The sequence below is a fragment of the Ylistrum balloti genome, unplaced genomic scaffold, assembly GCF_031769215.1.
Source record: "Ylistrum balloti isolate Yb309-2 unplaced genomic scaffold, AGI_CSIRO_Ybal_v1 Utg369814, whole genome shotgun sequence".
Classification (NCBI taxonomy): Eukaryota; Metazoa; Mollusca; class Bivalvia; order Pectinida; family Pectinidae; genus Ylistrum; species Ylistrum balloti.
Genome location: NW_026781985.1, coordinates 155,448 through 181,169, shown reverse-complemented (window position 1 = coordinate 181,169; position 25,722 = coordinate 155,448). Strand labels below are relative to the sequence as shown.

The window sequence follows — 25,722 nt, the reverse complement described above, 5'->3', positions numbered from 1 at the left end:
AATGAAGTTTTTATCAAGTGTAAGGATATACTGTTGCCTTGCTTGGAGCGTCTTTTCAATGCTATCTATAGTTCTGGTTTTTTCCCAGAGTCTTGGTCTCAATCTTGCATTGTACCAATATATAAAAAGGAGATGTTAATGACGTTAATAATTATCGAGGAATTTCACTTTTCAGTTGTTTTGGGAAACTTTTTACCAGTATTTTAAATAATAGGATATTAAAATGGGGAAAAACAGTATAGTATTTTAACAGACGCACAGTTCGGATTTAGAAATGGAATGTCCACTGTTGATGCAATTTTTGTTTTACAGTCATTAATTAATAGATCATTAAGAAAAAAGAAAAGATTATATTGTTGTTTCATTGACTTTCGTAAAGCGTTCGATTTTGTAGACAGGTCTAAGTTATGGGGAAAGTTAATTAATTATGGTATTCGTGGTAAATTTCTGAAAATAGTATACTCATTATATCAAAATGTTAAGTCATGCATTAAAAACAATGGATGTTATAGCCAGTTCTTCCCTGATAAGTTGGGCCTCTTACAAGGTGAAATTTTATCGCCAATTATGTTTTCCTTATATGTAAATGACTTTGAAATTAATTTCATAAGTAATAATTGTCCTGGTATCGAATTACAAATGATAAGTGTTTTTATTTTAATGTATGCGGACGATATGGTCTTATTTGCCGAAACATTGTCTGAGTGTGTATAACAAAAAATGGAATTTAGAAGTAAATACAGAAAAAACTAATATAGTAGTATTTAGAAATGCTGGAACTCTGAAAAACAATGAAAGATGGACTTATGATAACCAGCAGCTCCGAGTCGTCGATGAATTTAGATATTTAGGTATTCTTCTGAAATATAACGGTAAATTCGCAAATACTCAGAAACATATAGCAGAACAATGTAGAAAAGCATTGTATTCATTAATGTCCTCATTACGAGATTACTCTTTAAATCCAGAAACGTTATCTTCTGTTTTTGATACATATATTAGTAGTATTCTTTGTTACGGAGCAGAGATATGGGGTTTCCATAAGGCTTATGATATAGAAAAAGTACATTTGACATTCTGTAAGAAAATTCTAGGAGGAAGAAAAAGTACAAACAATGATTTAGTTTATAATGAACTAGGGAAATTACCTTTATTAGTAACTAGAAAATTAAGAATTTTTAAATATTGGTTGAAAATAAAGAGTTCCGATAATTGCATCTTGAAAGCATGTTATGACGAATGTGTGAGTGAAAATGATGTATGGATGAGTAATATAAAACAAGAGTTGTCAATATTAGGTCTTGAGTATTTATTTGAAAATGATCTTCCTGCTAGTGCTGCGTATAATAGAATAAAACAGAGGTTATTAGATGTAAATAAACAAGAAATTTTAAGTAGAATTAAAGACTCTTCTAAAGGATATTTGTACCAATATCTTACTGATAACTTTAATTTGCAATATTATTTATGTAAGCCAATTGAAACGAAATACACACGTTTAATTACAAAGTTTAGACTATCTGCACATAATCTTAATATAGAAACTGGGCGTCGTAGAAATATTGGAAGAAGAAATAGAGTGTGCATCAGATGTAATGGAGAAGATATTGAAGATGAATTCCATTTTATTTTAAAATGCCCATTTTATGAGGAATTAAGGAGAAAATATATAAAAAGGTTTTACCACAGACGTCCAAGTGTTTTCAAATTAATCAAACTTTTGAGTGTAAACAATGTAAAAGAACTTTGTAATCTGGGAAAATATTTGTTTTATGCTACCAAAAAAACGTGAAAATCTCTAATAATCTCTAATAATGCCAACTCTTTTTGCTAGGATCATGTATACAGCTATATATATATATGTATGTTATGTGTTCAGCTCTCCCGATATGTCAGCGTGTGTGTGTGTGTGTGTGTGTGTGTGAGGGTGTGAGGTGGTGTGTGTGTGAGGAATGGTGTGTGAGGTGGTGTGTGTGAGGGTGTGAGGTGGTGTGTGTGTGTGTGTGAGAGGGATGGTGTGTGAGGTGGTGTGTGTGAGGGTAAGCTACATGCATGTATTATATATTATTATATATTTATATGTAAATGTATTACTTTTGTGCCTATGAGCCGTAAGGCTCCTGGCTAATAAAGGATCTAAATCTAAATCTAGACTACTTCAAAATTAGTCGCCTTATCGAACATTTTCTGTACGGATTGGTCTTCTATTGAATATTCAGCAGTATCTCATCACCCGTAAAATTCAGTCAGGCGTGTTATTATAATGAATACTAATTATTTCATTAATAATAACCGTATTTGGTTTCAGCGTTAAGGAAACAAACTCTACCGATTTGACGTCGATGAGTGTTCTCGGATTCAGTGTGTTAGATCAAGTTATGCAAAACGATGCTAAGATAAAAACAAACCAGAATGAAGTGAGGTTCATGGTACCATAAATGATTTACGGTGCGTGACTTTTACAGCGTTATCATTGTTGGCATGGATACGGCGACGGCTCCCATTAAAAATGGCTGTCCATTTTAACGGTTTACACTCCGCCAGATAATTAAGTCCCCCGAATGATGTGAGGGACCTATTGGTTTTACCCCGTTTCTTCTCCTTCTTCTTCTCCTTCCTCCTCCTCTTCTTCTTCTTACTAAGTACATGTACAGCGGTAACAAGTATTCATATAATACTGTATGTAAAATGTCAACGTATCTGTGAACAGCTAAAAAATCATTTTCTTTAAAAGGCCGAATACTTGGGTCCGGGCGCTGATGTGGAACATTTAAACTGTAGTGTGTAAGGCATGTGCTAATTCCATGTACACTTTGTGAATATTTATGTCTTCATTGCTTCATTGATTAAGACCAATGTTTAATGCAGGTCAAAGGTCACGGTCAAGGTCACTTGGTCGAAACTTTCGTACAACCGGAAAGGTACATACATGCTAAATATGAAAGCTCTACTTCTTATGGTGCAAATGTTAATGGAAAGGTTAAAGTTGACAATAAGCAAGCAAACAGACAGCACGAAAACAATACGCCCCCGATCTTTCGATCCGCTGGCATAAAGATATAACCCTTTTGTGATAAAAGTCACATCATCCAATCAAATTACTGTTCGCTTCTTCTATCTGAAGTATGCCTCCAGTTGGCGTTAACCTAACATTGTCACTTATTAAGAAAACAAAAAGTTCTACGAACTGAAAACACATGTGATTAATAAACATTTGGTGTCAATTCATAGACAAAGACGCCGCCATTTTGTGTAGGTGTGATCTTGGGAGCGAGCGAAGAAGCAGACGACGTTTTGACATTATTTCGAACTGGAACGGCATTTTTCTCAAAACATGTCTTGAAAAGAAATTGGTTTGAACAAAAATCGATTTGTTTTGACAAATTGATACAAGTGATAGAGATCAAGAGTGATAAACAATCGATATCAAATTTTGTTTAGAGAGTTTATCTTTTGAGCATGATCGTTGAGAAGCTTTGCAATACTTACTCTTTTAAGCACACTTGCGACACTGACCGTAAGACCATAAACAAGATGGCGTTGAGTTGATTAACAGGCATCTTAAACCGAAATTTAATAGCGTATATTTCGACAAGTAAACCTTGTATATTATCTCCGTGTAGACAAATCATCTAATTCAGTCCCTCAAACGAAGTGGGAACGTTATTGTGTATACCCGGTTTCATCATCATCATCATCTTCTTTTTCTTCTTCTTACTAATCGTGTAGAGTCGCACAGCCAAACTCTTGTCTTCACACGTGATTGAGCGTTTTAGTGAGCGAAACTATTTATCGCTATGTCCACCATGATGCTATTCGCCATTAGCGTTACCGGAAATCCCACTTCTACGTCCCAACTGCATGACTGATAGTATTTTTATTTTTTATTTTTTTTCATAAAATCGTCTATATGTTTAGTGATGATTAAAAGTAAGTAAAAAGAAATCAAGAAAGCGAAAATACTGTCGTAGCACATCGATATATAATCCATACATTCCACTTCCGGATGCTCCATGCCTTTCACTTCCGGATGCTCCATGCCTTTCACTTCCGAAAGAATTTCTCTCAAATGGATCATTTCTTGGGACTCTCGGCCTGGACGTGAACGGAACGTGGTCTTACACATATTACTTAATTATATCATAATTTATGAATTTATTAATTATTTCTTAAAGCCTTTCATTCATGATATGTAGTGACTTGCATTAACAGGAAAATAAGACTGTTTGCTGATGATACTGCCCCCTACATAATAGTTGAAAATCCTACAGTCGTTGTTAGTACTATCTAAATGGTCTTTCTAGAATACATACCTGGTCAAATAAGTGGTTAGTACAAATTGCAGACATGATGGAATCTTTATCAATAAGCAGGAAAACTCGTGTAAAATCCAATAAGAATTAAAAGTATGGTGGTCAGATGATGGTACATGGCATTCCCTCGTTGATTACATATTGAAAAATGTGTCATCAAGACTAGCTGTATTAAGACATTTAAAACATAATCTTGATCAGAATTTTCTTCAAATAAAAAGTTTTTCTTTTATTTGACCTATTTTTAGAGTTTTCTGATATTTTCTGAGATCATTTACCAAACTATTTATGTGTAAATCTAGAAAATTATGTTTTTATTTATAAGTATTTTAACGTTTGAAGTAGACACATTCAAATTTTACATACATGATTCAGATTAAAGTGTAGCGATATCAAACAACATTTATATATATTTATTTAGAGGACAGTCCATTACGTACCTGCGGATTGATTAAAAGTGTCCACAAGTTTTAACTAATTCGTGACAATTATAACGCAATCAGACAAAATAAGTTATCAAAATTAGATATTAAAGTTACTGAGGAAATGATGCTTACTCAAAGCAGATAGACGATAAAATAGTTTTATTCAAAATTTTATCAAACTAAGTACTCTTTTTAATTATGTAAATTATTGTATGGTATCATATACTTAATTTAACAACATAAGGTAACTTGTATCTACCTATAAACAATTCATGACGTCATAATTCACCACATGTATATATATTAATTGTCAAATTTCAATATTATTCATTCCATGTTAGTAAGGTGTTTCTAGCTCCGAAAATTTACTTGCACTTGAGAAAGAAATTAATATAAGCTGTTACCATCCCACATTGTTTAAACTATTCTAACTTTCCACTGATTTTCAGTAGAAATTAATAAGAAATTGTAACCCAGTGTGCGAACAAAATAAAATTCAGGTTTGAAAGGAGTTGCTTCCCTTGTGTCACATTGCCATATGATTATTATCTTATGACTGCATTGTATGTTAATGCATTTTTGTTTTGTACTAGTGTCATATTATGTGTGGGAGAGGATTTTAATAGGCTCTGCCTGATGTGCAGTCCCTTTGTCATACATGTATTTATGTCAATAAATTGAAACTGAACGTGAAAGAAATAATTATCATTATGTCGCTGTACTGTCACTAATTTATAATCCATTTATATGATTTTGACATCACTAACATACGTTTGCATAAACAACAGTCGGGTTTTGTTCCTGGTTAATCTACTGTTACACAATCATTAGGAGATAAACGCCAAACATGTAGTTATCATCTTTTCTCTCCGTAATATTTCCCCTTTTCTCCGCGACAAAATGATAATCATTGTTATGTCGCCTCTAATTATCTTTTTCTTGTGCTATTTATAGTATTTTCTCTGCGACAAAACGATAATCAATCTTTATGTTGCCCCGCAAGTTACCTTTTTTTTTGCCGCTACGTAACGATTACCATCGTTATATTTCTGCTAATTGCCGTCTTTCCGTTCCGCTGATAATCGTCTTTTCGCCGTGAAAAAAACGATAGTCATCATTATTTCGGACGGCTAATATAGTCACCTCGCCATGACATCTTCATTTTGCCGCTACGTAACGGTAATCGTCGTTGTGTCGCCTCGCTAATTATCGTCTTTTCGCCTCAGCAATCAAATACAATCTCCGTAATGTCGTCCCGCTGATTATAGTCGTTTTGTTGGTACTCATTAGAATGCCTTGTGATTGCGTTGTTGTTCTGACCTTGTTCTAATTTGGGAACGTGACATTATTTAGACTACGAAGATTTACATGGCAGGTGTCGTGGATGAAAGAGAACACCGGTTGTCCGAACTCATGCTGTAATTAAATGTTTTGTACTCAAATTCTATTATCTTTTCCTTTTTATCAGAAGAATCTGTATACATTTTCCTTTGTTCGTATTTTGTCTCAGTAATCACATAATCTGGAGAAAATACATCCTGTATACGAAAATAAACTTATTTACATAGTAGTTCCCTGATCGATGCCGACATGTATCACTACACCAGTTTGATAAACGGGTATGTTTTTTCATATCTCTATAACGGGCGGGTTATAGGTATACACGTTCCGCTAAAGCTTATCTCGACCTGTTTACCGCTATGGCACATAATCCTATATTCTACCCACAGGAAAAGCACAGTTAGATTTCTAATATTTAATTTTTGTCTTTTTTTCGCCGGCAGTATTAATAAAGTATATACCGGAGCACAGTGTGCTGAATACGACTGATGTTGTACGTTGTACGCGCTATATATTCGAATTCTGAGCTTAGGAAATTATAGTGTGCGTGTGTGTGTGTTTACTTATGCGAACTTAACATATGTTATTTTTAAAACAGTTGTATTTAGGTAAGGGATTGCAAAGAGTGTATACCTGTATAGACTGTAAGGCTGTTAAGCCCGTGTGTTGATTTCTCTAAACTGACCCTTACGTTTTCTTTTTATTTTGACACACTACTCAGAACTTAAGGACACCGAAGAGTGAAACTTAACGTGTGTTTGACCAGTCCAAGAAAGGTACTTAGTGGTAGCAGTTACGGAGTTAACATCTCGTGAGCGGGACAGGTAAATATGTTTATAGATAATCAATATACATTAAATATGTATCATTTGTTGCTTTACACCTACACGTATACAAGGTGTTTGGTACATAGATCTCATATATACTTTGATTATTGAGTTATAGCTTGGTATGTTGTCCTATCCCTGTCGAGGCTCAGACTTAATTATCAAATAGACAAATTTATATTTGAGCAAATGAATCGAAAAACGTAAGCCTCGTTTGAGTGTTTGGAGGAAATGTGTTGCGGCTGTATAAAGTCTTACTCCATGTATCCCGTTTGTAAAAGAATTGGAATAAGAATTCAACCACACCAATGAATTGTTTCTGAAGTGTATATTCTGTATCTGTTGTGTACTTTTCCGCACAAATATTAAGGACCTAAATGTACATATCTCGCTTCTGAAGTATACACTTCTACATCCGAGTTTCTTCTGAAATATTTCTTTATCTGCGTACTTCTGAATTGTGCATCACAATTCTGCGCCTGTACAATATTTCTGAAGTGTAATTTGAACTCCTGTATACTTCTGAAGTGTACACTCTACACCTGTATACTTCTGAATTGTACACTCTACATCTATATACTTCTGAAGTGTACCCTCTAAGACTGTATATTTCTGAAGTGTACACCTGTCACCTGTTTACTTCTGAAGTGAACACTATACACCTGTATACTTCTGAATTGTACACTCTACATCTGTATACTTCTGAAGTGTACACCTGTCACCTGTGTACTTCTGAAGTGAACACTCTACACCTGTATACTTCTGAAGTGTACACTTTACATATGTTTACTTCTGAAGTGTACACTCTACACCTGTATACTTCTGAAGAGTACACTCTACAACTGTATACTTCTGAAGTGTACACCTGTCACCTGTATACTTCTGACTTGTACACTCTACATCTGTATACTTCTGAAGTGTACACCTGTCACCTGTATACTTCTGACTTGTACACTCTACATCTGTATACTTCTGAAGTGTACACTCTACACCTGTATACTTCTGAAGTGAACACTCTACACCTGTATACTTCTGAAGAGTACACTTTACATATGTTTACTTCTGAAGTGTACACTCTACACCTGTATACTTCTGAAGAGTACACTCTACAACTGTATACTTCTGAAGTGTACACCTGTCACCTGTATACTTCTGAATTGTATACTCTACATCTGTATACTTCTGAAGTGTACACTCTACAACTATATACTTCTGAAGTGTACCCTCTAAGACTGTATATTTCTGAAGTGTACACCTGTCACCAGTTTACTTCTGAAGTGTACACCTGTCACCTGTTTACTTCTGAAGTGAACACTCTACACCTGTATACTTCTGAATTGTACACTCTACATCTGTATACTTCTGAAGTGTACACCTGTCACCTGTATACTTCTGAAGTGAACACTATACACCTGTATACTTCTGAAGTGTACACTTTACATATGTTTACTTCTGAAGTGTACACTCTACACCTGTATACTTCTGAAGTGAACACTATACACCTGTATACTTCTGAAGTGTACACCTGTCACCTGTATACTTCTGACTTGTACACTCTACATCTGTATACTTCTGAAGTGTACACCTGTCGCCTGTATACTTCGGAAGTGAATAGTCTACACCTGTATACTTCTGAATTGTACAATCTACATCTGTATACTTCTGAAGTGTACCCTCTAAGACTGTATATTTCTGAAGTGTACACCTGTCACCAGTTTACTTCTGAAGTGTACACCTGTCACCTGTTTACTTCTGAAGTGAACACTATACACCTGTATACTTCTGAAGTGTACACTTTACATATGTTTACTTCTGAAGTGTACACTCTACACCTGTATACTTCTGAAGTGTACGCTCTACAACTGTATACTTCTGAAGTGTACACCTGTCACCTGTATACTTCTGAAGAGTACACTCTACATCTGTATACTTCTGAAGTGTACACCTGTCGCCTGTATACTTCTGAAGTGAATAGTCTACACCTGTATACTTCTGAAGTGTACGCTCTACAACTGTATACTTCTGAAGTGTACACTCTACATCTGTATACTTCTGAAGTGTACACTCTACAACTATATACTTCTGAAGTGTACCCTCTAAGACTGTATATTTCTGAAGTGTACACCTGTCACCAGTTTACTTCTGAAGTGTACACCTGTCACCTGTTTACTTCTGAAGTGAACACTCTACACCTGTATACTTCTGAAGTGTAAACTCTACACTTGTTTACTTCTAAAAATGCACATTTCTTCACTTGTGCAATACTTCAGACGAATTAATTTCTACACATCGGCATTTTTCAGTCAGACAATTTAGTTTATACACATGTATAAATTGTAGTACACCTGGTTGACTAATTTAATAATGCGCGGATATGATTGAATCTTTAAATGTTTATCATGTCTACCTATCTAATATACCTGGCAGAGTTACCCGTCTCTCACCTGTCATCGCGTCAAGGGGGACAATCCTGATAGCAATACACAAACCCTGTTATATTGTACTTAGTTGCAATGTTAGATTTATCTCGATGTTAACACAAAACATAATATGGTCGGTTTTCCAGCTGAAATACGTGTTATATAAGATTTTTTTCTGCTCTGATCCTGTATCATTTTTTGGCACTGTGAGCGTCACAATACATGTGTGTTTAGTCCATAAAAGCTCTGAATGGAATGCAACGGGCATCCCGTATGTTGTACAGCCAAGTACCATCGCTTCAAAATGACACTCACTCACTCACGCTCACTCACAAGCAAGAAAACAAATAGATTATTAGATCCCGACCATATTATCAATACTCTGCAGAGAATTTTTAAACGATGTATGTGGGTTAATTCTCCCCATCGATTCTGGAGAAGTAGTATTCTGTATTAACGCATTAAAACACCAGGCACTCGTATAATTAACGTAAATTTATTTAATGTAAAAGTTTCAGTAAGCTGAAAATACTTTTAAAACTACATGTATATGCATTAGAATATGTAAATTCTATCATCAGAGGCCCGTGTGTGTTTCGTGTTACGGCATGGCCGACAGAACAATGCGCCCCAGCGGTATTACTAACTTTCACTCTATCGCATTGTCCATGAACCGTCGGTTTATTCCAATTTTGACATTTACTTACCTTTAATTTCACCTGCGGTTTTAATTTACTCATTTTTAAATGTGTGGAATGCAGATCTACCCATGTACTTTAATTAAATAATTATCATTTGTGATATACTAAAGATAAGAGTTGTATGTTATCATTAAAAATCGCTTTCACTATGTATCTATATAAGATATAGTGCAGAGGTCAAACTCAGATAAAGGACACCGTCTCTCACAGTACACTCAAACAACACACCACCCTGGTAAAAATTATCACAGAATCACCAATTCTTGGCTTTTTATCAGCAAAAAACGTTTTCCATTTTTGTATTATCTCGATCTTTCACTGAAACACCGCCGTAGGAATTCCACACCGGAACTAAAACTCTAAATTTCCGAGAAAGTTTTTTTTGACGTGTTTTAACGAAATACTCATTCTAGATATTCTTTGACAAGCATTTTGAAACCGTCAAATTCATGACTGACAGACTCGCGCTAATTAGAAATGTTATTGATCAACTTTCAGAAATAGATACGGAGTACATTAGACACACACCTCTAAGTTAAATAAATGTAGAAATTCAAAATACAGGGAACACAACAAGTCAAAGTAAACATAATTAACTCGCGTGCCATTCAGTCATTATTACATTGGAGAAAAAATCATTGTTCTGCCATTTAAACTAGATCAGACTATTTCAACGGGAAACAGCAAAAGGCGATAATGGCGTTGACATGGTGTGTCATCTCTATCATAGATGTACTCGGTGTGATACCTAGATAAACAGATCTATGGCTCTAGTTCCAGTATTTATAGGTACACGTGTTTGAAATAAGTTGAGCGGATAATTTCTGTATGACATCAATCTTACAATCTATTTCGACGCGTGACTAATCTTTCAATACAGCACAGCATCGTTATGGTAGATATTCTGTTATAACGTGCTGTTGTGTCACTCCCGAGATCGTGTATTCTGTTATAACGTGCTGTTGTGTCACTCCCGATATCGGGTATTCTGTTATAACGTGCTGTTGTGTCCCGAGATCGATTATTCTGTTATAACGTGTTGTTGTGTCACTCCCGAGATCGAGTATTCTGTTATAACGTGATGTTGTGTCCCGAGATCGAGTATTCTGTTATAACATGATGTTGTGTCACTCCCGAGATCGTGTATTCTGTTACAGCGCGATGTTGTGTCACTCCCGAGATCGAGTATACTGTTATAACGTGCTGTAGTGTCCCGAGATCGAGTATTCTGTTATAACGTGCTGTTGTGTCCCGTCCCGAGATCGAGTATACTGTTATAACGTGATGTTGTGTCACTCCCGAGATCGAGTATACTGTTATAACGTGATGTTGTGTCACTCCCGAGATCGAGTATTCTGTTATAACGTGATGTTGTGTCACTCCCGAGATCGAGTATACTGTTATAACGTGATGTTGTGTCACTCCCGAGATCGAGTATACTGTTATAACGTGATGTTGTGTCACTCCCGAGATCGAGTATTCTGTTATAACGTGATGTTGTGTCACTCCCGAGATCGAGTATACTGTTATAACGTGCTGTAGTGTCCCGAGATCGAGTATTCTGTTATAACGTGCTGTTGTGTCCCGTCCCGAGATCGAGTATACTGTTATAACGTGATGTTGTGTCACTCCCGAGATCGAGTATACTGTTATAACGTAATGTTGTGTCACTCCCGAGATCGAGTATTGTGTTATAACGTGATGTTGTTCCCGAGATCGAATATTCTGTTATAACGTGATGTTGTGTCACTCCCGAGATCGGGTATTCTGTCATAACGTGCTGTTGTGTCACTCTCCAGGTCGAGTATTCTGTTATAACATGCTGTTGTGTCACTTCCGAGATCGAGCATTCTGTTCATATTTTTATTTTTAGGGGAAAAAATCAATTCATCAATATACATTTCCAATTACCGATATCATTAATTATCCAATAACGTCTCTTTCACTGACATAAGTTACGTAGAGATAAAACGGCATCCTCGGTATTGAAAATAAACCTTCTTTATAGCTTTGTCTTTGTATTCTAAACGCCAAAATTGAAACACGGTAACGGAACATTTCATTCCTGATATGGGTTGTTCAGAAACAGCTGAATTTTATCATCGTCTCAAGCTTTCACATGAATTTGATCAACTAATGAAAAGTTTGGAAGATTTTTTTTTCGGTTATCGCTAAAGTAGAATCAATGGCTTTTTATGTCACTCAAAGGAGGGAACGCTGGCTTTTAAAGTGATTGAAATCTAATTCTTTTTAAACTGAAATTTAATCTGGTGTCATATTCGATAGACAACTACTCAACATGTGTATCTTAGTGTATATAACACTCGCGCTAATTGAACAAATTTTACCAGACAACGGCGGGTTCAGGGACAATGTGGAACAAAATGGGGTTTAAATATCCAAACTTTCTACATATGAACGTATTAAGTGCACTCTAATTTAGCTGTTTTATATTTAATCTCGTGTCGTATTCATTTAGATATATTCATTAAAAAAGCGGTCGTAAATACATGAATGACATTTATAGATATGTGATAAAAAAAATTAAACTACTTAATACATGTATAGATGGTATCTAATGAACCTGTCCACCCAGGAATCGAAGTTCTGTGTAGTTATGTAAACACAGCTTATAAAAACACATCAAAAGAACATTAACAATATGTTAACACGAAATCAATGACATTATAGCAAAGTCGGAACATAAGTTTTACACAGAGATATCTTGAAAAAAATGACCACTTGCTCCGGAAGAGCAAGTGTCTTCTGCTTCATGGACGACTCCCTCCATGTAAATCTTGGTCAATCCAAATAAATGATAATTTCATAAACAAATCACAAGCCAGTTCTAAGAGTGAAACATTGGCATTTGAATAATTACACATCCAAGTTAAAAAACACATGTAACTTTGTCTCGTGACAATTTGGATACTGCACCTCATAATTATGTCAATTCGTTGTTATGAGATTTGCTTCGCATGGCACATGATTTGCATATTTGTAATTCTGTCACGTGGAGTGGAACTGTTGATATTTGGCCCTATGTATAACACATAATTATAAGATAGTCTAATTTCATAACGTGTCGCCAGGTTACATGTCTCCCGTCTCCGGTGAAGGCCTACCGACACAATGAACTTGATACTCATTGTAAACAAATACGGAGTGCAATTACACGTGTAACTGTATCACGTGATACTATATATATAAAGTCATATTGTCTGCCTTATGTAATTCATGGTATAATTGACTAAATGTATATGAAAGATATAATTTAACGTTTCTGTACAGCACTGCCTGCCGTAATTAAAAACAGGTGAAGTCACACGTGATAGCTAATTAAAGGTCCTGATTGAAATATGTACAATTTCTATGTAATTATCTTTGCAACGATTAGATATATAGCCCAAAATTCACTCTTTAATTATAATTCTGTTACCTTTTAAATTAGGTAATTCCAAAGATTTCGATGACTTGAGTAGATTAAGTGTAAATTGAACATGCATTGAACCTAGATATTGAGTAGAAATATGGTGTTTGATGTACTTTGATTAATTGAATACTATGCAACTGGATGTCAATCGAGAAAGCGCGTGAATTGTCTTCTGTTCTTCACTCAGTCTTAAGAACTCTTAATGATTGATTGATTGATATTAATATAAGAAGCAGTTCTTGAACTAAATTAAATGTGTCTAAGTTTCTATCTGAAAGACGGGCCCTTCTACTTCTTGTCTCTGTCACCTGTTTTAACTAAGTGGGAACGTAATAGCTTCGATTTGCCTTTTTTCAAATGTAAATACTGGTAGTTTGGTCTTCTTTACACATATGTATAAGATAGAATACGCTTTGATGTATAAAGCGATTTCCTTGTAAAGTGGTCTAAAACAACCATTTTTTTTATTATCCCACCCAGGTACGACATGTACCAGCCGCTCAATACCTTTACTATGCGCCCATTTCTTTGTAGTAAAGTGCCTGTTTCACCCTTTAAAAGGGTATTTGTAAACTGAACGCAATTGATTCTGTTTCCGAAGGATTATTCCCAATATCGGACTGTTTCTAGTGATGGAAAGAGAAGAATAATACAAACAGTGTTACTGTTGTCAGCATTTTTTATTGAGGAAATACTCTACGTCATTGTGGTTCAGTAATTCAATACTAGTTAATATGCTTGATTGCTACGTTCATAAGACCCGAATTCTGACTTTGAGAAGTTGACATCACCTTGATTTACCTAGAAAGAAGAAGACAGTGGCATTTCTGGTACCCCTGAAAATTATCACCCCGCCCCCCACCCGACTCCTTGCTATCAATTTGGAGATAGAGCTATAGATTGTGTACCTGTTGACGTTCTCGTGTTGTTTTTATAATTATCGATTTAAGATTTTTCCCCGTTTTATTTGTTGTTTGATATCACAAGAAAACGTGTTAGGGGATGTCACTCAGAGGTTGACTATGGATTATCTTTACCTTATCAGCAATAGTGCCCTTTCTCTCCTCACCAAATACCACCCTGTCCTGACAATATCAAACTTTACAAATATTTACAGATATAAACTGTCAACTAACATAATCGATCATGATATGCTATTGTGATTAATATTGTCCATGACAACATCGGCATTTCGTCTTTCCACGGCAATGTATTTTACGTGGAGGCGTCTCCGCAATCGGAAACACTCGGCACTTTCCGTAAACGGAAAGGGACGTTGATCCGGTTTTGACTGGAATTGCGATGCTATTTCTTTAAGTCTAGTTATCATCTTGTACGATTTTACAAATACAGATTTGTTTTATTATGTGTGGAATTAAAATATTACAAAGGCTATAGACGAAGTAAAATATGGCATACAGACAACATATATTCTATTTATTTATTTATTTATGAATAGAGAAAGAAAATAATATCCATATAGATTTTGCTCCCGAACAGTGTAAAATCAGAGAGGTCACGACGTGGGTAGATGTGATCTGAATGCGACAGATTTTTATTTTAAATCTGCTGTGTTTGTACAAAGCCTACTTATAACGTATACTTCTGATCCTTAGCGTGGGATGAATAGGGTTTAAAATGATAGGCTTGTGGTAAACCAACTAGCCATTTCAACACCAATTCTCCTAAACCAAACATAATGGTTAGCTTAATGTTGACACCTTTCAGGATTCCAAATTCACATGCCTCGAACAAGGTGAAAAGAGAAAAACTGTTTTATAGAACGTCGAAAATTTCAAATCAAAAACTTAGATCAGGTACACGGTTATATCTATTGGTTTAAACTATTTCAAAGCCATCATTTTTTTACTTCACTCCGCTGTTTTCCTTCTGGTTATAATACCGGATTATTAAAGTAAGTATATATAAACGGGGCGAGGTGTAAGAGGAACAGACGAAATCTAGTTTGAAAATATCAGCACGAGGTTTGTTGTTTTCTTGTCATTATCTTTGTGCCCAGTGATTATACAGTGTGTAAATATCAATTAGGGAGTATTTACAAAACATCTTAATCAAAACAATTGTAAAAAGATCGATGTCACGAACAATCTTAACTGGGGTTAAATCATCTAAAAATAGACATTTTAATGTTTTTATCAATCTATATGAAGAAAATTAATTCATGGAGACAGTAAAGTTATTTTTTTTTTTAGAATTTCTAATCTTTAGTAAAACAGTACATCTTAACATACAGAAATACTAGCGATACAAAGTTAGAATCAAGGCAGAATAAAAAAAAAGAAATTTAAAAAAAAAAAAACAAATAAAAAATCCCAGGTAAGTCGCGATGATGTCTGTCCGCAAAATAGCACGGAAACAAGTTTATTTTGATTTTCTTTTCATTGTATCGATTTTTCACGATTTTGTTCCGTCCTCGAAAATCACAGAGAAGAACTTCTCTGAAATACATACAACGGATATTTTCTTAAGTTTCCCATCGTTAAGTGATGGGGATTATGTAACAATAGGGTCTAAGGTATCGGGCCGATTTTCCATTCCTCGGTATCGTCACAACACAGCGCCACGCGGACCCCTTCCGTGGTAACATACCACCTGCAGAGGTGCTTGTCAATGGCAAACTGTCACTGGAGATGTCTGGGTAATCCTGTTTTAGTTCACACGGGTTAAACCTGCCGTGTAAATCGGTGTTATGGTTGACAAGTACGCCTTAGTCTCTAGTACACTGTCTGAACTGGAGTACATAATGATTCCGGAAAAATCAAGCTCTTGAAACTTTCGTGGAAATACAGTGATTGTGAAGATTAGGACCGATAGCTTTTTCAGTTACTGTTTATACATTTTCCCTATTTTGACAAACTTGCTGTTTAAAGAGCCAGACCCACTCCTCGACCGATATTTTTTTTTTTATTTTTCTCGGATAGCAAAAGTTCTGACTAACCCTGTAATACCGCAATTTTAAAGTAAATCGCTACCAATCTAACGTAAGAAATAGTTTTAAAAAGATTTCGAAACGACTCCGTGCTAATTTTTAATTATGCGGGAAGTTCTGCCCTCTGACGCATGCGAAAGGAACTGTAAATAAATCTGCGGTCTTCCAACATGGCAGAAAGCGTGCGAGGGAAGCGGGTTTTGACGGACTCGGAGGCAAAAAGAAGGAAGATGGCTGGTTCATACTCTGTATCGCTCTCTGTTTGGCTCTCTCGTGTAGTATCACTCTAAAATCATATTCATAAATACTCTTATCATCCAATATTCGCTTTAGATAGATCCATTTCGCGATGTTCTATCTGTTCGTTACCCTTATCGTAGCCCCCATTTGAGGGCCTCTTTCCAATTAATCGTAGATTTTCACGTAATCTGCACGTTTTTGTGTCATATGTAAGCATTGAAAGATGTGATCAATACAAACGTTAGATGATTTCCATACAGGATATATAGAGTATTGATTGTATTTATCGGTAAAATCTCTTTACAAGCGTTGTGACATGGACGTACTACTCAGCTCTTCCTCCATTTTTGTTTTGGTTCTGACCACGTCTGAACGTATCACGTGACTTTTCATCATCAATATTCATATCCTTGTGTTGATTAATGAGACTAATTCCGGCACCGATATCTCCGGTACCCTTTCAATTTCAAGTTCGAAACTTTATACAAGTCTTTAATTATATATTATGTAATAATATACAACAACATTTCCAATCAATAAGATATGGATAAATATCTATAATGTAGTGGGTCTGGCTCTTGAACTTCATCACAAAAAGAACAAAAAAAATCACGCCATCTTTTATTTCAACCTAGTTGCGATCAGCTCTCAGATTCCATTTCGTATCTGTGGTAAGGTACATCAAGTACGATGTGAAATGATATGATCTTAATTAAATCATTCATCACTGGATTGTTTTATTATACAAATACAAAGAGACCATATCGATTGGATGTTCTCTCAGTAAAAGCTTTAAACAAGGACTCTTTTTGAACTACAAAAGGGACAGCTGTCGTATTTTCGTTATTTCGTTTTATCTTTATTTCGTTAATTCGCTTTTGGTAATTTTGACAATTCGCTCTTTTTCTTTTTCGTTCTTTTGGCGAATTCGATCGTTCATAAAGTCTTAAAGGCGTTTTTTAGTAACTTTATTGTTTTTTTTTTCGTTATTTCGTTTTTTGTTTTGTTTTTGCATGATAGTTGTACAGTGAAACCTCAAAATTACGACCACCCAGCTGTTACGACACTTTTTAAAAGTCTATTTCAGTTTCCCACTATATCTTTGAATTGGTCGCTTCAGTATTACAACCACCACACTATTCTGTATTACAATCATCAGTCTTTGTACTTATGAAAGGAACCAGTCACCATATGTTAAGAATTACCACACAGACTGTTTGTTCTCCTCTTCAAATCATTTTTGATATTCTATTATATATCAATATATTTTTCAGCTAGTTGGAAAATAGCCAAAGTCATGCAACTGTTTGAAAATGCGATAGGCATTCTCCTAATTATAGGCCAAATTCTCTTTTATCTACAGATGGGAAAGTTTTTGAACGTGTTGCTTTCAAGCACCTACATTATTATTTCGTTGAAAACTCACTTTTCATAAACATCAACTAATTGAAATTGATCACAATATCTATACTGCTCTTGAAGAGGGAAAAACATGTATTTAAGGTATTCTGTGACATTTCAATGGCGTTTGATCGGGTTTGGCATAAAGGTTCGATGGAGACGGCTTTCTGTGCTGAATGATATATCTGGTAAGAAAACAATTTATTTCACAGACAGTTTTACCTTCAGTTAGGTTGGTGTGAAGCATTTATGCCATGCATAGTGAAAAAAATAGCCTCTTAAAAATTTCCTAAACGATTCATTTCGTAAGTTTAAGAATATGCGTGTGCATTACGGGTTATGGTTGTACTAGATTTCAATCAGACAGGTTAGAGAAAATCCCCAAAGGCGCTGCTTGTTTTGTAACATGCCTTCTTCTCATACCCGTGTAGGAGATACAGAGGTTTAATCAGGTTTAGATAATCGTTCAAATCACCGAAAACGTAGAAAACGACAACTTTTATGTAAAATGCACAACCAGTTAACTTCGGTTTATATGAATGGTCTCCCGTCACCTACTGTTGCTAAAACAACATTATAAATCATACATTTTTCCACAGTTTAAGAATATGCTTGTTTATCATGGGATGGTTAAACTACATTTGGATAACAGTAGTTATTAAATACCTCCATTTCGACTTTTAACAAATCTCTCCTTTATACATTTTACTCTTCGTTGCTGGAACTCATTAGATCGTTGCCTTAAGTAAATTCTAAATTTCTCTTACAACCATATTCGCCTATCTACTCCAGTTCTGGAGAACAAAAGTTGAATACTATGCGCACTTAACGGAGTCACAAATGAGGTACCATCAAATATGACCTTTTTCGAAGATTTAGTTTGTAACTGTGGACATCCTAATGAAAAGCGTTATTACTTTTCGTGTCAATTTTTCAACACTGAAATGCGCATCAAAATCTGTATGGCTTAGGCACAGAGTTAATCTTCGACCTTGTTTTGTTTGGTAGTTTAAATCTTTTTGTAGACCTAACCTCCCCTGTGTTTAGACATGTGTGAGTATCTACCAAATGCAGCTATAAAATTTGAGAAATGTTTTAATGCTGTGATCCTGTATCTGTATAGTTTTCACATATAAATGTATTTCTACTTAATCTGATGTCTATTTCAGTGATACCATGTAAATGTTATTTTATAATGGGAGAAGGTTTCATAAGTTATAATAGCTTGTGACCCCATCCCTTGCCCAAATTGATATTGGCAATGAAATGTGTTTTTGAGTAAATTACTCTGACAGAAATAGTCCCTGGTTATTTCCTGGTTGTATACATTATTCTCATTTGAGAAGGTGACATTACTTACTCGGATTGACCAAGTTTGACATGGCGGGTGTGGTCGATAAGGCAGTATAGATGCTTACTCTTCCGGAACACCTGGTCTTGTTATCCTTGTACTTTTCTTCAGGAGTCTCCGTGTAAATCTTTTTGTTCATATTTTTGTCGAAGTTTTGTAAAAAATTGAGCTTCGATTATGATTATGTTGCCATGTTAGTATTTTCTTTATTTTTTTAAAACGGCTTCTGACATTAAAAACACTTTCAAGTCCTAGAAGGACCAATTAGTTGTATGGTGTAGCCATCATTAATCAGCTCTCCAAATCTCATTTTGTTGCTGTTCACTTGTGTTCTTTGTGCGTTCTTGTCATAGTAAATATTTTAGTAAACAATATATTAATGCTATGAAACAGTTTTTTTTCGGGTTAGTAAGTATTTACGTGAAATGGGTATTGAAAGTCCACTTACAATAACAGTCAAATACGCGATTTCATTGCCTACGCTGTCACTTATTTTCAAAGCGGTTGTACTTTGCTGCCAAGACACCCTGTGATGAATACCAAAACTACTAGTACTTGGGCTTACGAAAACATAAAACTGTAATTTAAAGTTTTTTTCCAACATTTGTTGCAAATCTAAATGTGTTCGTTTTAAGATGGGTAAACGAGATTGTTTATAAAGGCCCTCGTTACATGGAGTAAGTAGTATGAACGCACCTATGCTTACTTTTATTAAACTTCCTCGTCGTGAGAATATTAGATATTTTATCCTGTAGTATATCCAACTAATTTGATTTCTGTTTGATAGTGTTGATGTTATGGCCTTAATTTTTGCTACTCTAATAGAAACACACCGCACTTCAACACTAACCGTAGCGTCAAATTACTGTCTTCTTCGAAGGTCACAACACCAACACTGTATATGAAGTAGTTTCATTTCTGATTCGTCGTTCTAAGTACATTTTAATTTCATATAAAAAGGCATTCACCTATTCCCTTGAATGATTTTTTTTCAAGCACACTTTGCCGAAATAAGATTTTGCATCGATTTGAAACGATCGATAAATCTTAAGACTATCTTAAATCAAAGTTTTTCTGTTCCGATGTTAAGCCCTGGTAAAAGACTTGTGGAAAACTTAGAATACCCTTTCAATACTTTCTAAACATAAATGATAAATTTAAATGTTTTCCGCTAATGTGTTGACAAGTCCATATCGAGGTCTGATTTGAATAATGTTTTGTATTGTATAACGGTCCGTTGACGTTTGGTGATATTGAAAATTGATCAGTAATTGTGTGTGTGTATTATATTAATTCGAGCCGACAGTTTAAATATATATAAATATATGTTAAGATCGGTGCCTATCATTATACCCATACACAGAATTCGTCCCGACAAGATTTTCTCTTCGTAAGAACGAGAACAATATAACTATGGAAATGCTTGAAATCTTCAACCAAATTCAATTCAGAAACCAAATCAATGTGTTGATTGTTTGGGACTTGTGTATTCTGTGATTCTTTCGTGTTGGATTTAATCCTTTTATACCTTGTGATATTTTTCAGGTTTAAAGGGTATGAGAGAGGCCTGCATAACCGGCTTAGACCAGACGACATAGGGAAGGAACATGGGTATTTAAAGTCGTGTTCAAGGCTCGAGTATTATACATTCTGGTGTGTGTAAAGGTATTTTAAATATACACAATGAAATGTATCTTCTGGTGTCACGACGGTTCTCGGCTCCTTGTATCTTCGCTGCTGGACACGATATCAAACCAATATACAAAATCGCGATGAACGGTACAGTGGAGCCATACACGATACTTATTGAAAATGTTTAATTTCGGAGTTCTTTAATAGAAGGTTTGTGTGCGCTGACTTTCGTGTTTAAACGGACATATCTTATATATATATCTAAGTGACTCTCTCTTGTGTACACAGACTTGTTAGTCTGTAGGCTGGAGTTTAAGGAACTGACTAGTGTTAGGACTATGGTCAGTGCTAACACGGAGAGATACAAGACCTATTGGAGGGCGTCTGTGATAATCGATCGTAGTACTCGCTCAATATCTGAGAAATATTTACATATTTAGCTGGGACATAGATGTGTCATTGACGTACCACTGTCGATAGTGACTGGCTGCCGTTACAGCACCTAGTTATACAGGTGTGGAAGCCGTGCAAGTATGAGGAGGTGAAACAACACAGGTGTGTGGAGGTGAAACAACACGTGTGTGGGGAGGTGAAACTATAAAGGTTTGGGATAGTGGAACTACCAGCTGTGAAGAGGTGAAAATACAGGTGTGAGGAGGTGAAACCACACAGCTGTAAAGAGGTGAAAATACAAGTGTATGGAGGTGAAACTACACAGCTGTAAAGAGGTGAAAATACAGGTGTGAGGAGGTGAAACTACACAGGTGTGAGGATGTCAAAATACAGGTGTGAGGAGGTGATACTACACAGGTGTGAGGAGGTGAAAATACATGTGTATGGAGGTGAAACTACACAGCTGTAAAAAGGTGAAAATACAGGTGTGAGGAGGTGAAACTACACAGGTGTGAGTAGGTGAAAATACAGGTGTGTGGAGGTGAAACTACACAGTTGTGGGTAGGTGAAACTGTAAAGGCTTGGGATAGTGGAACTACCAGCTGTGAAGAGGTGAAAATACAGGTGTGTGGAGGTGAAACCACATAGCTGTAAAGAGGTGAAAATACGGGTGTGAGGAGGTGAAACCACATAGCTGTAAAGAGGTGAAAATACAGGTATGAGGAGGTGAAACCACACAGCTGTAAAGAGGTGAAAATACAGGTGTGTGGAGGTTAAACTACATAGGTGTGAGGAGGTTAAACCTCACAGGTGTAGGTAGGAGAAGCCACACAGATCCAAGGAAGTGATACGGCAAAAGGAAACACTAGATAAGGCGATTTGTGTGTGTAAACCCTCGAGTACTGACAAGTGAAGGGAGTTTCACTCGATATACATAAACATATTGACTCGAATGCCTTGTGCTGGGCCGATTCCAAATATAGTACGAAGGAATAAAGACGTAATTGAAAATGCGATTGATCAGTTGCGAGGTGAAGAGGATGTTCAAACATTAGAACGTGGCGACCTGTTTCACGACAAACGTAAGTAGGATGATAAGTTCAACAGACAAAACTTGACGGAAATAAACTTAATTGAAAGTGGTATTGGTGATTTGAATAATGGGTATATCATTAACCTGCTCTTCAGATGTTTAACAATCACCAGGGAGTATCGATAGGTAAACATTCATTCGAGAACATTTCCACGGATAAATCCGGACCGGAAGTAGCAAATGATTTGCGAAGACATTTAAAAGCCGAGAAGGGCAATGTTCTAACTGAGTTGTCAAATGTAAATGGGACTAGTTGTGTGAAAAGTCATCACTCATTGCCTTTAAACCATAAAATGGTATCAGAAGGAGAATGTGAGAGGAAATTGACAGTTGTAATGGGCGAAAAGATGGTGTATGATTTTGTTTCGCGAAGAGATACTGCGAGACGCAATTTGATGGGCCATTTATACACACGTCAACCCGTGTTAAAACGGAGTTACTCGTTTGTTGCCGGTGAACGTCCTTCGACGGAAACGTTACTCCCACAGCTTCACAGGAGAGAAAAACATTCCGCTATTAGTTTTAATTCCGAAAAATATACAAAACCAGGACGGACTGTTTATATACGAAACGCAAAACAATGGCAGGCAGATAAAAATGTAGAAAAACGGAACGGGGTTGTACAGTCACCTGCGGGTAAAAACAGCGCAAATCACAAATCTCTGAATACAAATGGGGGACGTCCTGGTAGTCACCAGATCAGTCTGCCGGAACTTATCAACGACATAAATAATTCATCCAGGATCCACTCTCCGGGGGACTCGGATGACGAGGATTCAAATAGTGTCCACGGGCGTAATGGACCTTACCATTTAATACGAAGCATGGATGTGAAACCGACTATTCCTTTGAAGTCAAAAACGGTGAAATATCGGCCAATTACTCCCGGCGTTATAGAAAAGTTGAATAAATTACGATTGTCATCTAAGTTACGCACAGAGCAGTGGGTAAAAACTCTTCCTCTGGACTACCGAGCTGCGTATTCAGAGATAGATGATAATATTACCGAATCTTCTGAACATTCACCTAAAGAAAAGGAATGGATTTATACAACCACTTAGGACTTATATAATTGAATATGTGCAGGAGTTATTCTTCACCTGGTAGATTGAACCACATGTATATGATTTACCGTCCGGTGTGAACACGTGTACGAGACATCGGCAGGTTCGAATGGACCACGCGTGTTTATATGGGATGTAGTTTTGACTGGTTAGACCCAATATTTGACACGCTATGACGATATCATAGAATCCTCCACTCCCTTGGAGGTGAAATAGGTGCATCTCAACCTGAGGTGAAAGATGATTAAGTTAGCAAAAACGAGGTTTACATACATTGTGCCACTTACTAATCTTTTCCCAGGGGTGAGGTCTCCCATCTCACCAACAAAGGGGTGAATGATTATTTTTCTCTTACCCTGCTGACCTTATTAGGAAATGGTATGTGATATATCTTGGTTTTCCAGTCGGCTTCGCATCGTTGACGTGACGTCAGTTAATTGTTACTGTGACGTCATACCATTGTCATGACCGGGGAATTCCCCATTTAAAACCAAGGATGAAACAAGGCAATCTGACACCAGCAAAAGATGCAGGGTAAGACAAACTAGAGTCGGAGTGTTAATAACGTGACTACGCATTAAAGGAAACGAATTGTAAATTAGCAATTGTGGTTCTAGCACATGTTCAGGATAAGACTTTAAACATCATGGAATATCTCAACATATGTCACTTAAAACTGTCACCTCAATCTCTTTGTCCATGTAAATAAAGCAATTTCTAAGCAAATTACTATAAATTTTAACAAGCTGTACAGCTGACGAAGAACATCCGAACGCGCCAAAGCGTTCATAAGATTTTGATGAAGCATCTAAATGACTCGGTAGTTCTTACGTCTAGACAGACAGGTATGTTAATTTCTCAGCGCAAATGGCCTATATCTGATTATTTTGGATTATGCTGGAAACAAAACAGTTTTTTCATATCTTAAGTCCAGTCTTGAGTAAAAACTATTTAACTTCGGTGTTGATGCAAACTCGATGAACTGTTAAGATGGAAACAGTTCGTCACCTTGTTCCCAACACCGAGTGTTGCCTGAAAATATATGAGACTGCTTTCTATATATCTATGTTAAATTTATATAATATATGAACAATGACATTGTATTCGCTGTATATTTTATTTTCCACGGAAATTATTTACAAAAATTAAAATTGATAAAACAGAGTAAAAAGTCACGTGACGTTTTGACTCTTTTGTTCTCACCAATCTGTTGACAATATTTTTTCTTCCCGAGTTTAATTCCTTTATTTTTGTGCGAGATTCGTCATTCCGTTAAGAAAAGTAAGACAGGCAGTTTTTCCGCTGTTATCTGATCAAGCCTAATCGATTTCGTACTTCCTATCATCTGCGATAATCCAGAGATTAAAATCAATGCCGCTCTCTGTACCCCTGTAACATGTCTCTCTGTACCCCTGTAACATGTCTCTTTGTACCTCTGTAACATGTCTCTCTGTGCCCCTGTAACATGTCTCTCTGTACCCCTGTAACATGTCTCTCTGTAACATGTCTCTCTGTACCCCTGTAACATGTCTCTTTGTACCTCTGTAACATGTCTCTCTGTGCCCCTGTAACATGTCTCTCTGTACCCCTGTAACATGTCTCTCTGTACCCCTGTAACATGTCTCTCTGTATCCTGTAACATGTCTCTCTGTACCCCTGTAACATGTCTCTCTGTAACATGTCTATCTGTACCCCTGTAACATGTCTCTCTGTACCCCTGTAACATGTCTCTCTGTACCCCTGTAACATGTCTCTCTGTACCCCTGTAACATGTCTCTCTGTATCCCTGTATCATGTCTCTCTGTAACATGTCTCTCTGTACCCCTGTAACATGTCTCTCTGTAACATGTCTCTCTGTACCCCTGTAACATGTCTCTCTGTACCCCTGTAACATGTCTCTCTGTAACATGTCTCTCTGTACCCCTGTAACATGTCTCTCTGTAACATGTCTCTCTGTACCTCCTGTAACATGTCTCTCTGTACCCCTGTAACATGTCTCTCTGTACATGTCTCTCTGTAACATGTCTCTCTGTACCCCTGTAACATGTCTCTCTGTAACAACATGTCTCTCTGTACCCCTGTAACATGTCTCTCTGTACCCCTGTAACATGTCTCTCTGTACCCCTGTAACATGTCTC

The 25,722-nt window shown here is 36.3% G+C and overlaps 1 protein-coding gene across 3 annotated transcripts; it reads left to right on the top strand.

The window, feature by feature from the left end:
• The first annotated feature begins 16,637 nt into the window (after window positions 1–16,637).
• On the top strand, window positions 16,638–24,743 carry LOC132544904 (uncharacterized). Of its 3 annotated transcripts, none has more exons than XM_060208558.1 (2): window positions 16,638–16,683; window positions 20,948–24,743. In XM_060208558.1, the coding sequence occupies exon 2, from the start codon at window positions 22,616–22,618 to the stop codon at window positions 23,579–23,581; it is 966 nt and encodes a 321-aa protein (XP_060064541.1). In that variant the 5' UTR covers window positions 16,638–16,683; window positions 20,948–22,615; the 3' UTR covers window positions 23,582–24,743. The 3 variants fall into 3 exon arrangements, with proteins under 3 accessions (XP_060064541.1, XP_060064542.1, XP_060064543.1); XM_060208559.1 differs by having other exon boundaries at window positions 16,649–16,658; XM_060208560.1 differs by lacking the exon at window positions 16,638–16,683 and having other exon boundaries at window positions 20,815–21,684; window positions 21,739–24,743.
• The last annotated feature ends 979 nt before the right edge of the window (window positions 24,744–25,722 follow it).

Bases quoted from the DNA above. Each gene is read 5' to 3' on its own strand.
- LOC132544904 (XM_060208558.1), top strand. From the start codon at position 22,616: ATGTTTAACAATCACCAGGGAGTATCGATAGGTAAACATTCATTCGAG.